This window comes from Urocampus carinirostris, chromosome 14 (genome assembly GCF_059441175.1).
Source record: "Urocampus carinirostris isolate Australia breed hairy pipefish chromosome 14, RoL_Ucar_1.0, whole genome shotgun sequence".
In the NCBI taxonomy this organism is placed as follows: Eukaryota; Metazoa; Chordata; class Actinopteri; order Syngnathiformes; family Syngnathidae; genus Urocampus; species Urocampus carinirostris.
In genome coordinates, this window is record NC_142362.1 from 7,933,139 (window position 1) to 7,947,979 (window position 14,841).

The 14,841-nt window shown below is 43.7% G+C and overlaps 1 protein-coding gene across 13 annotated transcripts in view; it reads left to right on the top strand.

Moving 5' to 3' along the window:
* stxbp5l (syntaxin binding protein 5L) overlaps positions 1-14,841 on the top strand; it is a 308,998-nt gene that overhangs the window by 147,043 nt on the left and 147,114 nt on the right. For all 13 annotated transcript variants that reach the window (XM_088353620.1, XM_088353624.1, XM_088353621.1 and 10 more), the window contains exon 5: positions 14,366-14,500. In XM_088353620.1, the coding sequence (XP_088209746.1) occupies positions 14,366-14,500 (135 nt within the window). The remainder of the gene's footprint in view (positions 1-14,365; positions 14,501-14,841) is intronic.

Genomic DNA, 14,841 nt, shown 5'->3' on the forward strand with positions numbered 1-14,841 from the left:
TTGAGACACGATCGTGAAGTGAATCAAATTCTTTTAAAATTGTATATTATATTTACAACAGAAAAACTGAAAAGTAGATGTTGTAAAACCATTGCTGTTTTAGCTCAGCCAACTTTATGTATTTTTGGATGCTTCTATTAATTCATTTTCTGCATTAAGTTATTGTTAGTAATATACTGAATAAAGGGATAACCACATACCTGTCTTTTTTAATTTTCTCCTTTTATACATCCTTTTTTTCTTCACTTCTTTATACAAGATAATAATTCATTGTCACGTGACCACACCAGATCGGAGGCAGGAAGGGTGAACTCATTCAGATCAGTTACCTTTAAAAGGAAATAAAAGTCGTCCAACACTCAGGGACAGAAACAAAAACAGGCTTACAGGCAAACAGGAACTCAGACTAGGAATACTCACAAAACAGGCTTTTACTCAGAACGGGCAAGTACAGGTTTCCTCAAGTCAAACAGAACAGAATATTGCAAAGTAATGCAATGAACCCGCAAACGGCAATCCCCAAAACCCGCCCTTAAGAAGCACACACGCAAATTAGAAAATCTGCTACAGCCGGTGCCAAGGGGGCGGGGCCAGCCGGTCGCCACGGCGACCATGCTGGACATGACAATTCATAATATAATGCATCAAAGCAAGTGAGCCGTTTGAGAGCCGGCTCTCTTTAATGAGTTGAGCCGAAAAAGCCGCCTCTCTAAAAAGAGACGGACCTCCTTTCACTACATAACGACCACATGAAATCCGAGGCGGCAGACGCATGCGCACAGTAGCATCAAACCGCTCGCTTCGTTTGCAACGAAAAAAAAGCATACCGAGATAGAGGCTACTGCGGCCAACTCGTTTGACTTGATTGATTTGCCGTTTTGTCATAGTCGGTGTATACCGGATGGTACCCATAATTGACAAATTTGCGTTTTTCTGTACGGATTTTCTCGTACGTCGTACACGTCTTAAAATACATAATAAACGTACTTTGTAGGGCAAAAACCTACAGGTTGACACCTATGAGTACACCACCTTATTTTTGTATGCTTTACCTTTAGAATAGAATAGAATAGAAAATACCTTTATTGTCATTGTTACAAAATGGGTTAACATATTGTGACAACGAAATTGGGCATGCCACTCCAGTTTCACACATTCACAGTGAGGTAAAGAAACCAAGAAGATAAGGAACAGAGAAGATAAGGTTATAAAACAAGGAGGATAAGGTTATAGTTATAATTTACACAATATTTACACAAAGAAATGACAGCATGTAGGATGTTACATACAGTTGGTATCGTAAGGGTTTGCAATATGCATTTGGTGCAAAAATAGTCAACACAGTGCAAAAAAAATAGTCAACATTGTGCAAGGTGAGCAGTAAACATAGTGCAGTCAACATTGTGCAAGAGACATAGACATGAGTACCATTTACGTTCGCATGAGATAGTGTGTTTGCAAGAGTTTTCAGTTTTTTGTGCGGTGTGTGTTTAGGGTGGTAATGGCTCTGGGGAAGAAACTGTCTGTTTGTTTTTGTTTTGTGTGACCTGTAGCGCTTGCCGAAAGGGCAGCAGGTCGAAGAGGAGTTGGCCGGGCTGAGAAAAGTCCTTGATGATGTTTTCTGCTCTGCTGAGGTAGCGAGAGCAGGCAATGTCCTCTAGACTGGGCAGAGAGCAACCGACGATTTTCTGGGCTGTTTTGATGACCCTCTGGAGCGTTTTCCTGTCTGCTGCTGTATACTGAGCATACCACACCGTAATGCAGTACGTCAGAATGCTCTCCACTGTGGCTTTGTAAAAGGACACCTGCAGCTGCTGTTTTAGCTGTTTTTTCCTGAGCACTCTCAGGAAATGCAGTCGCTGCTGGGCCTTCCCTACCACCGCTCTGGTGTTTGCAGACCAGGAGAGGTTAACCCGAAGTTGAGGCTATACTTGTCCTATGTTTAGCTACGTGGGGCCTGTCCTCGCCGACATTGGGCTTCGGGGCAAACTAACCTGTGAAAATCTCTGGGGCCTGTCCAAGCGAACTCCGCAGCGGGGATAGAATGTGACTCCCCGCAAGTCGGTGGAGCGCATCGGCGGCTGGGATGATGAATTGCTGCTTCCGTGAGCAAGCACTTGGCAACCGTGACAAGGAAAGTAGCTGTGTGGGTGAACATGCATCAAACCTTGACCAGAGAGTGCTACAGAGAGCCTCAGCAGGGAGTTGAAGAGAGTATAATAAAATGAAATGAAAGGACGAGATGAGTGTCGTGAGGCGCTGGGTATTTCAATTGTTGTCACGGAGGTTCTTCTCTCTGCGGCATTCTTTGCCGCTATACCTGTAGCGCATAGCGGGCGTCTGCTGAGGTGTCCTTGAGGAGACGTCAGGTGGAATAAGAATTTGTCGGTAGAATGTCACTTGGAGGTTTGCCTAGGACTACAAAAGAAAACTGGTGCAAGTAGTACAATGCCGTTTAGAACTGCATTGAATTTTGTCATTGATAACAAGGTTAAGTGCAATCTGCCTGTTCGAAGTGCAACACCTCGGTTTTTTAGTGCAATACCCACAGTTTGCCGGTTGTGTACAGTTGTTATCTGAAATGTTCTTGACTTGTTACTAAACCAGATAGATAGATAGATGTCTAGATAGATAGATGGATGGATAGATAGATAGATAGATAGATAGATAGATAGATAGATAGATAGATAGATAGATAGATAGATAGATAGATAGATAGATAGATAGATAGATAGATAGATAGATAGATAGATAGATAGATAGATAGATAGATAGAGGTCTAAATAGATGACTAGATATAGGGACGGCAGTAGCTCAGGAGGTAGAGCGCTCGTCTTGGGATGAAGGGATCCCAGTTCGAATCCCGGCTTGTCCGTGTTACATGTCGAAGTGTCCTTGGGTAAGACACTGAACCCCTAATACCCCAAATAAGCAGGTTAGCGTCTTACAAGGCCGCTATTGGGAAATGTGAAGCACACGGTAAAGCGCTTTGGGAAGTCATTGACTTGAAAAGCGCTATAGAAATGCAGATCATTTCATTTCATTTCATAAAGATAGATAGATAGATAGATAGATAGAGGTCTAAATAGATGACTAGAGATAGATAGATAGATAGAGTTAGATAGATAGACAGATAGATAGATGTCTAGATAGATAGATAGATGACTAGAGATAGATAGATGTCTAGATAGAGATAGATAGATCTCTAGACAGAGAGATAGCTAGATAGATAGATGTCTAGACAGGGTTGTCTAGATGTCTAGATAGATAGATGACTAGATAGATGTCTAGATAGATGTCTAGATAGATAGAGAGATGGATAGATAGATAGATAGATAGATAGATAGATAGATAGATAGTTGTCTAGATAGAGAGGGAGAGAGATGTCTAGATAGAGAGAGAGAGAGAGAGAGAGAGAGATGTCTAGATATATGTCTAGATGTCTAGATAGAGAGATAGATAGATTTCTAGATAGATGTCTAGATATATGTCTAGATAGATAGATTAGATAGATAGATAAACGTCTAGATAGATGACTAGAGATAGATAGATAGATAGATAGATAGATAGATAGATAGATAGATAGATAGATAGATAGATAGATAGATAGATAGATGTCTAGATAGATAGATGACTAGAGATAGATAGATGTCTAGATAGAGATAGATAGATATCTAGACAGAGAGATAGCTAGATAGATAGATGTCTAGACAGAGATGTCTAGATGTCTAGATAGATAGATGACTAGATAGATGTCTAGATAGATGTCTAGATAGATAGAGAGATGGATAGATAGATGGATAGATAGATAGATAGATAGATAGATAGTTGTCTAGATAGAGAGAGAGAGAGATGTCTAGATAGAGAGAGAGAGAGAGAGAGAGAGAGAGAGAGATGTCTAGATATATGTCTAGATGTCTAGATAGAGAGATAGATAGATTTCTAGATAGATGTCTAGATATATGTCTAGATAGATAGATTAGATAGATAGATAAACGTCTAGATAGATGACTAGAGATAGATAGATAGATAGATAGATGTCTCGATAGATGTCCAGATAGATAGATGTCTCGATAGATAGATAGATGGATAGATAGATGGATAAATGTCTAGATAGATAGATGGATAGATAGATAAATAGATGTCTCGATAGATAGATAGATAGATAGATAGATAGATAGATAGATAGATAGATAGATAGATAGATAGATAGATGGATAGAGCAAGGGCGGTAACGAGTCCGGAAAAGAGGTCGGCAACAGGTATCAGGCAGGAAACAGGGCAAAACAGGTCTATGGTCGGGACGGAAGAGCAGGGCAGAAACGGGTCCAGAAACAGGTCGGCAACAGGTATCAGGCAGGAGGAAACAGGGCAGGATAATGTCGGAGAGTACAAAGCTTGTCTAGCTGAGAGCATAGGTTCGCAAACGGTCTGACAGTTTCCTCTTAGAAGCCGGGGGCTTAAAAATAGTCTTTGACCAATCAGAGCTCAGGGCTGTTGGCGTCAATTGGGCAGTCACAGATGCCCTGAATCAGCAATCATGACACATTGGACTCCTGGAGAAACGGAATGCATTTCGAAAAGCAACAAAGACTGTTCTTGCGATTCCTCAGAGAGGCACGTCAGAGGTTTCAATAACGGCGAATTAGATTATGATCTGAAATGAATCAGGAATGACAGCTACGAGAAAAAGCGACTGACACCCATCACAACACAATCCTCTCGAGTGACTAATGCTCTATTCCGGAGGAAATTCGTAGCGGGGGCGATCAAGGGCTTCCTCTCTGGAGGTTGAGCCTGGAGACGCAGAGTTAAATAGTAAGTCCTTTGAAGGATGACTCATGAAGCTCCTTTTTTTTTCAATCCTTTTCTTTTTGTGCGTGATTTACTGCTCCACTGGTGAGCCTGCAGTGTATCCCCTACCTGATTTCTGTGTTTTTTTGCATATTTATCACTCACAATGGTTACAGTTCCCGCGGCAATTGTAAGAGTTGTGAGGGATCTGGCAGATGTTGGTAGAGAACCAGTAGCGTTGAGTTGTTAGCATTATGAGTTAGCATAAAGTTATTGACTCAGAGAGATGTATTTGTAATTTTTTACTTGGTTCTGTGGGGGGACTCCGCCCCCCACATCCCCCCGGTACTGGCAAGTTCATTTGAGATGGGCCCACAACCGTAGGCAACAAGGATATGCCTTGGGGAGGTCTCAAAATCACATTCATGGTAATAACATAGTAATAACACTGTTATTACACTTTATAAACATTTAAAATGTACATGTTCAAGAGGAATGAGCCATTCTATTTGAATTGGCCCATCCGAAATGCATTGAGCCCATTCAATTTGCTGAGTCGTTAGCATGTTCGCATTAGAATAATTTTTCAGCATGAAGCAGTTAGCATTTAGCCGTTAGCATCACCTTTTAGCATGTACCCATTAGCATAACTCATTAACATGAGGCCATTGGCATAATATGTAAATATGAAGTCGTTAAAATATTGCCAACATTTTTTTAGCATGAAGAAGTTAGCATTTAGCCATTAGCATCACTTATTGGCATGTAACCATTAGCATAACTCATTAACATGAGGCCTGGCAAAATTTGTAAATATGAAGATGTTAAAATATGGCCGTTAACAACATTTTTTAAGGTGAAAAAGTTAGCATTTAGCTCTTAGCATCACTTTTTAGCATGTATCTGTTAGCATAACTCATCAACATGAAGCCATTAGCATAATTTGTAAATATGAAGCCGTTAAAATAATGCCATTAACAAAAAATTTTAACATGAAGAAGTTAGCATTCAGCCGTTAGCATCACTTTTTAGCATGTATCCATTAGCATAACTCATTAACATAAGACCATTAGCATAATTTGTAAAAATGAAGTCGTTAAAGTATGGCCATTACCAAACTTTTTCAGCATGAAGAAGTTAGCATTTAGCCGTTAGCATCACTTTTTAGCATGTATCCGTCAGCTTGACTCATCAACATGAGACCATTAGCATAATTTGTAGATATGAAGTCGTTGAAATATAGCCATTACCGAATTTTTTAGCATGAATCAGTTAGCATTAGTTTTTAGCATTACTTTTTAGCATGTAACCATTAGCATAACTCATTAACATGAGACCATTAGCATAATTTGTAAAAATGAAGTCGTTAAAATATGGCGATTATCTAACTTTTTCAGCACGAAGAAGTTAGCATTTAGCCGTTAGCATCACTTTTAAGCATGTATCCGTTAGCATAACTCCTCAAAATGAGTCCATTAGCATAATTTGTAAATATGAAGTCGTTGAAATATAGCCATTACCAAATTTTTTTGCATGAATCAGTTAGCATTAGCTTTTAGCATTACTTTTTAGCATGTATCCGCTAGCATAACTCCTCAACATGAGGCCATTAGCATAATTTGTAGATATGAAGTCGTTGAAATATAGCCATTACCGAATTTTTTAGCATGAATCAGTTAGCATTAGTTTTTAGCATTACTTTTTAGCATGTATCCGTTAGCATAACTCATCAACATGTACCCATTGGCATAGTTTGTAAATATGAAGTCGTTAAAATATTGCCAAAATTTTTTAGCATGAAGAAGTTAGCATTTAGCCGTTAGCAACACTTTTTAGCATGTATCTGTTAGCAAAACTCATCAACATGAGCCCATTAGCATAGTTTGTAAATATGAAGTCGTCAAAATATAGTTATTACCAAAATTCTTTAAATGAAGCAGTTAGTGCTTACAGCACTTGGCAATGTAGTCATGCCTTGCTGGAGCAATCACAACTAATTATTAAGGTTCTTTAATGTTTTTAAAACGTATCTGGCCTTATGTGGTGTAAGGTTTTAACATTTATTAAACTGAAATCCGACTCCTAACTCCTTACAGTTGGAGCGTTTTCAGAAGTCGGAGAAGTTATTGAGACGAGTCTCGTCCACATATTCATTTATTAGCCAAATCCAAGAGTTGAACACATCTTTCTTCCTCGGTAATTACATGGCGATCAAATGTCCAGCCCCATGACCAAGCCTCTGGCTGATTGGTCCGCGCCGTCCTTGATGCAGTTATCCCAATCGTCTTTCGAAGCATTGGGAGAAGGGTGATAGGTCATCATCGTCCTTCCCCCAAGGCGAGGTGATTAAGTCAAGCGAGGTGATCAAGTCATTGTTATCTACTGTGAAAAACCTCTGAAAAGTAGTCAAACAAGAAAATGTAAAAAAGGCAAAAATGTAATGAAAAGTAATACAATCTTATAAAAGCATTAAACATACTAAAAAGTGCACATCATGTGTTAGACATGATTTTTGTACTGCTTTTCAACATTCTCTTGCAGGCAAGATTCAATCCCTTGTTTGCAGTCATCAGGGTAAAGAGCAGAGGACTGAGCACACAGCCTTGTGGGACTCCTGTGCTCAGGGTGATGCTTTTTGAGACTTTGAAGGCCACAGGTACCGGTATTTATCTAAGAATAAAATATCTATCTAGCTATTTATCTATCTATCTATCTATCTATCTATCTATCTATCTATCTATCTATCTATCTATCTATCTATCTATCTATCTATCTATCTATCTATCTATCTATCTATCTATCTATCTATCTATCTATCTATCTATCTATCTATCTATCTATCTATCTATCTATCTATCTATCTATCTATCTATCTATCTATCTATCTATCTATCTATCTATCTATCTATCTATCTATCTATCTATCTATCTATCTATCTAGACATCTATCTATCTATCTATCTATCTAGACATCTATCTATCTATCTATCTAGACATCTATCTAGACATCTATCTATCTATCTAGACATCTAGACATCTATCTATCTAGACATCTATCTAGACATCTAGACATCTATCTAGACATCTATCTATCTATCTATCTACACAAACAGAATTACAAAGACACATTCCAAAGGAAATGAGGTTTCGACACCTTTCTAAAGAAATGTACTCAAGGCTGAGGTGACACAAGGAAATATTTTTGAGTATAAGTGGTATAAAACAGCATATAAAATAGTATATAACTTCAGTGGAAAAATTAATTTCCCAACCCGGGGTTCTCAGGCGGTATGTGTGGCCTTCAAAGTCTCAAAAAGCATCACCCTGAGCACAGGAGTCCCACAAGGCTGCGTGCTCAGTCCTCTGCTCTTTACCCTGATGACTGCACACAAGGGATTGAATCTTGCCTGCAAGACAATGTTGAAAAGCAGTACAAAATTCATGTCCAACACATTATGTGCACTATTCAGTATGTTTAATGCTTTTATAACATTGTATTACTTTTCATTACATTTTTGCCTTTTTTACATTTTCTCGTCTTACTACTTTTCAGAGGTTTTTCACACTATTTAGTTCCGTTATATACTTTAAAGTACTTTTTAAAATGTTTGAATCCTTTCAGAATTTTCAGTACATTTTTTTTAATTACAGTTTTATTCATACTTTTCTGTACTTGTTCATTCAGTATGTCCTAGGACCTTCTCAGACTAGTTTAGACTTTCAGGGAAGGCTTGCCAAACATATGTCCCGTTGGAAGATTTAAACCGGGGACATCTTAAATTTTCTGAGTATGTCAAAAAAAACAAGTGAGTCTTTTGGTCAGTCCGGTCAAAAGTTGTGTTTTTTCAAAATACAAAGCAAATGCTCTATCAAGTCGCTAGAGTGCTGTTGTCATGATTACCGCCAACTGCCGCGGGTTCTGATTGGCTAGCTGTCAATATTTAAACCCAGTCCTGTCAATCCCCTGTTGTCAGTCCGTCTGCGAACCTCTGTTTTTACACGGCAAGCCTTTTTTCGACCCTGACTCCCGCCTGTCACGTTTTTGCTCCCGTTTGTCTCTGGCTACCACCCGTTTTGAGTCCGACCACGTCTGCTCTCCCGTCCCGACTTACAACCCGTTTTCGATCCCGACCACATCTGCTCTCCCGTTCTGGCTTAAAACTCGTTTCCGACCGCAACCGCCTTGCTCTCCCAGGCCCGCTTACCGACCAGTTTTCCGCCCTGACACCGCCATCGCTCACTACGGAAGATCCACTTCCGTGTTTGGATCACAATCCAAGTACGAGAACGACTTGCTCCCCGTGGCGAGCGAACACCGGATCGTGGGCGCACCCCTTCCTCGTTCCTTCAATAAAACTTGTGCTGTTTCCGTTCTGGTTCATGACGGCAGATTGATCGGAACAAGGAAGTGGTCAAAATCAAACAGATCGTGGCTAGAACAAAACAGGAGCAAAACACAGGCAAAAACGGAGATTCACATGGCTTGGCAAAAGAAGAGCAAAAACACAGGCAAAAACGGGGATTCACAAGGCTTGGCAAAACAGGAGCAAAAACGGGGATTCATAGGACTTGGCAAAACAAGAGCAAAAACACAGGCAAAACGGGGATGCACAGGGCTTGGCAAAACAAGAGCAAAAACGGGGAATCACAGGGCTTGGCAAAACAAGAGCAAAAACACAGGCAAAAACGGGGATTGACAGGGCTTGGAAAAACAAGAGCAAAAACACAGGCAAAAACGGGGATTCACAGGGCTTGACGTATCACAACAAGAGTTTAGCAGACGCTCCGACACCAGGCGACTCACAAGACAGCGTTTATGTAGTCCGGCAGCAATCTGTCAACGCTTTTCAGCTGGTGTCCATGGGCGGGGCCAATTGGGCGCCGTGGCAACCTTGACATCGAACATAGGACAAAAAACAGGGCTCTCCAAAGCACTAGCATGCTTCACTCACAGGACTTGCGCTGCGTTTAAAGGCAAGACAATCATTTGGTAATTTCACATTTTCAAATTCATAATGATGATTTAGCATTTTAGAATGGCCAATATGTTAGGATCAGGTGGCACCAACTGTGTTTGGAACTGGGTACAGATGTGTGCAGTTTAGCAACCTCTCTCCCTACAATATCCCTTCCTCATGGGCCGGACACCCCTAACCCCTACCCACAAAAAAAACAGAACAATCACAAGATCTGTAGCAAAAAGATCTTCTCTTCTGAGACAGGGGACGCCTGAAAGACCTTGCTCGTCCCTGCCAAAACACGGCCAAGATTAAGAGCAATGTTGCAATGTCAAAAAGTGAAATGTCAAACATATGCAATGAATCCCGCGGTTGCTCCAATTCAATTATTAAAGTGATTGACTTGTCTGATGTGGCACTGGGCGTGAAGGTGAAGTTTGATGCGGTGAAACAAGGGATCTTAATAAGGTTGCTTTGACAACCGCCCACAGGAGGCCAGCAACAGTTGCGTAAGCCCGGACTGCCCTCCACTCAAATCCTTCCTGTAGCAGCAAGAAAGGGGGCAAGAGAGGTCCGCCTTGACAAGCAACTAAAGAGTTCTGTTAAGGAAATCTAGTGTACATTTGGCGTACAAGAAAGTCTAGTCTAGCAAGGAACCAAAAGTTATTTTTGAGCAAGCGAGTCAGCCGGTGTTCCAGGAAGCAACCCAAGACCTAAAGCTGCTGAGGGACCTTCTTCCTCACCTCCAGGACAGGAAACAGAAGCAGTAGAGGAACCCTCCCCCCACCACCGGGACAGGTTACAGAAGCAGATGAAAGACTTTATGCTCACCCCTGGGACAGAATGTGGAAGCTTCCCGCATTCCGTCAAGTTTTGCTGGTGGACCCAAGTCAAGGGAAGCAGAAACAAATGCATGGATGCATGGAACAAAACCAGGAACAAAGAAACAACAAATAAGCGGTCATAAAATGTTAGGTTAACACCAACACTTGTAATAAAAACCTGCACTCAAAGAAGACACAGAGACGTGAATATGACTTTCTTACTTGCAAGGAGAGATGACCATAGGCTGCCTATTACAGTCTACTAGACACTCTGAAAAAGTCTCCTTCATCCTTGCCTTTTTATTGTGTTCGGAACGCCCTAGTTTACATAAGGTCTCTTCTGCTAAAGGGAGGTGGAGTGACAAAATAAACAGTTGAGACCTGTTTACACAACAACATGTTATCGTAAGCATATTCTATAGGAACTAGGCGTGCCTGCGGTCAGAGAGGAGCTGAGTGTCCCTTATCTGGCCGCAGCTAGGTGTCGGCTGTTTAGTGAACATACTGTTTCCTCCTTCTACAAACACAAGCAATAATGGCACACAGTATAGAAATAATAAAAGCAACAGTAGAATAACATATTTACAGTTTAAATCCATCATAAAACAATATAAATACCCAATATCCAAACTGGAAAAGAAAACCAAGCCTAACCAGAAACGACCCCACAGACCTGTACCCTGTCCGGGCCGCGCCTGCTTCCCTGTCCAGGCAGCAAAGGGAACTTGTCACGGGTACCATGGCGCCCAATTGGCCCCCACCATGTGGTGCCAGCTTCTGTCACAGTTGCCAGGGCGCCCAATTGGCCCTGCCCATGGACACCAAGCTTAAAGCCGTTGACAGATTGCTCCCTGTCACTACTTAAACGCTGTCCAGTGAGTCGCCTTTGGTTGTAGCGTCTGCAAAACTCTGTTTTGACACGTCTAGCCCTGAGAATCTCCGTTTTTGCCTAAGTTTTTGCTCCTGTTTTGTTCTCGTCCCGATCTGTTTGATTTTGACCACTTCGGCGTTATGAGCAATCTACTCCCCGCGACCAAAGATCTCCGGATCGAGTGTGCACTCATTTCACTTCTCCCCAATAAACTGTGAGTAATGTTACGCGAGTGGGTTCTGCTTCCTGTCCTGGTTCTGACAGAAGGTTCCCTCCGCCACACCTGGTTTCCTGTCCTGGCGGCCAGCCCATGAGCAAGGGGTAATGTCAGGATCAGGTGCCAAACTGGAGGGAGGTTGCTACACTGCACACACCTTAGCCCAGTTCCAAACACGGTTGGTGCCCCCTGGTGGTAGGAGGCCCACCGGATCCTAACACAAAAGCTCCAAAAACTGCCGTGTCACTTTTTATTTTTTATCGTTTGGTATTTATTGTGTTCTCTGTATAACAAGACCCCGAGCATACCCTATAACTGTCACGGGCCAGAAACGGAAACAGGACCCAATAGCGTTTGTTTTTACTCAGTTTTATTGAGAAAGAGAGCAGTCCACGATCCGAAGATCGTCAGACACGGGTAGCTGATGGCAGGAACGCGGAAATGGCACTTCCGTGTCGAGCGAGGATACTGGTCGATAGCCGGGACGGGAGATCACGGGCGGTAGCGAGTCCTAAAAATAGGTCGGCAACAGGTACCGGGCAGGAAACAGGGCAAAACAGGACGATGGCCGGGACGGAAGAGCAGGGCAGAAACGGGTCCAGAAACAGATCGGCAACAGGTATCAGGCAGGAGAAATTAGGGCAGGAGATTGTCAGAGGGTACGGAGCTTGCCTAGCAAAAGCGTAGGTTTGCAAACGGTCTGACGGCTTCCTCTTGGAAGCCGGGGGTTTAAAAGGAGTCAGGGAACCAATCAGCGCTCAGGGCTGGAGCCCCGGGCGGTAACGAGTCCTAAAAATAGTTTGGCACCAGGTACCGGGCAGGAAACAGGGCAAAACAGGACGATGGCCGGGACGGAAGAGCAGGGCAGAAACGGGTCCAGAAACAGATCGGCAACAGGTATCAGGCAGGAGAAAACAGGGCAGGAGATTGTCAGAGGGTACGGAGCTTGCCTAGAAAAAGCGTAGGTTCGCAAACGGTCTGACGGCTTCGTCTTGGAAGCCGGGGGTTTAAAAGGAGTCAGGGAACCAATCAGTGCTCAGGGCTGGAGCCCCGGGCGGTAACGTGTCCTAAAAATAGGTCGGCAACAGGTACCGGGCAGGAAACAGGGCAAAACAGGACGATGGCCGGGACGGAAGAGCAGGGCAGAAACGGGTCCAGAAACAGATCGGCAACAGGTATCAGGCAGGAGAAATTAGGGCAGGAGATTGTCAGAGGGTACGGAGCTTGCCTAGCAAAAGCGTAGGTTTGCAAACGGTCTGACGGCTTCCTCTTGGAAGCCGGGGGTTTAAAAGGAGTCAGGGAACCAATCAGCGCTCAGGGCTGGAGCCCCGGGCGGTAACGAGTCCTAAAAATAGTTTGGCACCAGGTACCGGGCAGGAAACAGGGCAAAACAGGACGATGGCCGGGACGGAAGAGCAGGGCAGAAACGGGTCCAGAAACAGATCGGCAACAGGTATCAGGCAGGAGAAAACAGGGCAGGAGATTGTCAGAGGGTACGGAGCTTGCCTAGAAAAAGCGTAGGTTCGCAAACGGTCTGACGGCTTCGTCTTGGAAGCCGGGGGTTTAAAAGGAGTCAGGGAACCAATCAGTGCTCAGGGCTGGAGCCCCGGGCGGTAACGTGTCCTAAAAATAGGTCGGCAACAGGTACCGGGCAGGAAACAGGGCAAAACAGGACGATGGTCGGGACGGAAGAGCAGGGCAGAAACGGGTCCAGAAACAGATCGGCAACAGGTATCAGGCAGGAGAAAACAGGGCAGGAGATTGTCAGAGGGTACGGAGCTTGCCTAGCAAAAGTGTAGGTTCGCAAACGGTCTGACGGCTTCCTCTTGGAAGCCGGGGGTTTAAAAGGAGTCAGGGAACCAATCAGCGCTCAGGGCTGGAGCCCCGGGCGGTAACGAGTCCTAAAAATAGTTCGGCAACAGGTACCGGGCAGGAAACAGGGCCAAACAGGACGATGGCCGGGACGGAAGAGCAGGGCAGAAACGGGTCCAGAAAAAGATCGGCAACGGGTATCAGGCAGGAGAAAACAGGGCAGGAGATTGTCAGAGGGTACGGAGCTTGCCTAGCAAAAGCGTAGGTTTGCAAACGGTCTGACGGCTTCCTCTTGGAAGCCGGGGGTTTAAAAGGAGTCAGGGAACCAATCAGCGCTCAGGGCTGGAGCCCCGGGCGGTAACGAGTCCTAAAAATAGGTCGGCAACAGGTACCGGGCAGGAAACAGGGCAAAACAGGACGATGGTCGGGACGGAAGAGCAGGGCAGAAACGGGTCCAGAAACAGATCGGCAACAGAAATCAGGCAGGAGAAAACAGGGCAGGAGATTGTCAGAGGGTACGGAGCTTGCCTAGCAAAAGCGTAGGTTCGCAAACGGTCTGACGGCTTCCTCTTGGAAGCCGGGGGTTTAAAAGGAGTCAGGGAACCAATCAGCGCTCAGGGCCCCGAATCGGTAATCATGACGATAGTTAAATATCGGTTCTCATAAAAAGTCAAGAACTGCTACTGTCGCCATGACAACAGCGGCGATTTTGTAGTATCGGATCACAGCAAGCCTTATCCATGTCGGTAACTTGTCCCGGTTTTTGGGTTTTGTTTTGGTTTCTTTGTGAATAGATGATTTATGTCGCGTCCAGACTGCTAATAGAAAAAAAAACTGCTTGTGCTTATGCTAACTCTTTTCCTCTCTGTTTTTCTTCCTTGTTCTCCAGGATCACCTTTTGCCACCTTCCCTTTCAGAGTAAATGGCTTTATGTGGGGACAGAGCGCGGGAACACACACATCGTCAACATCGAGTCCTTCGTTTTGTCCGGATACGTCATCATGTGGAACAAAGCCATCGAATTGTGAGTCAACGCTGACACCGATGGGATTAAGGGTCCTGTTTAAAGCAGGTGTGTCAAAGAGGCGGCCCGCGGGCCGGATCAGGCCCGCTTGGGGATTGAATCCGGCCTGCGAGACGACGCTGAGAGAAGCGCAAGAGAAAAACGGGCTGCAGGTTGAAATATGTACACTTGATGTTGCCAATGCCAAGTGCCTCGAACAAACACTGTACTTGTATTTCTTTCTCTCTCTCTCTCTCTCTCTTGTTTCCTTTTTCTCTCACTCTCTATCCCTCTCTTTTACTCCCTCTCTCTTCCTCCCTTTTTCTCTCACTCTCTATCTCTCTCGCTCTCTCTGTCTCTCT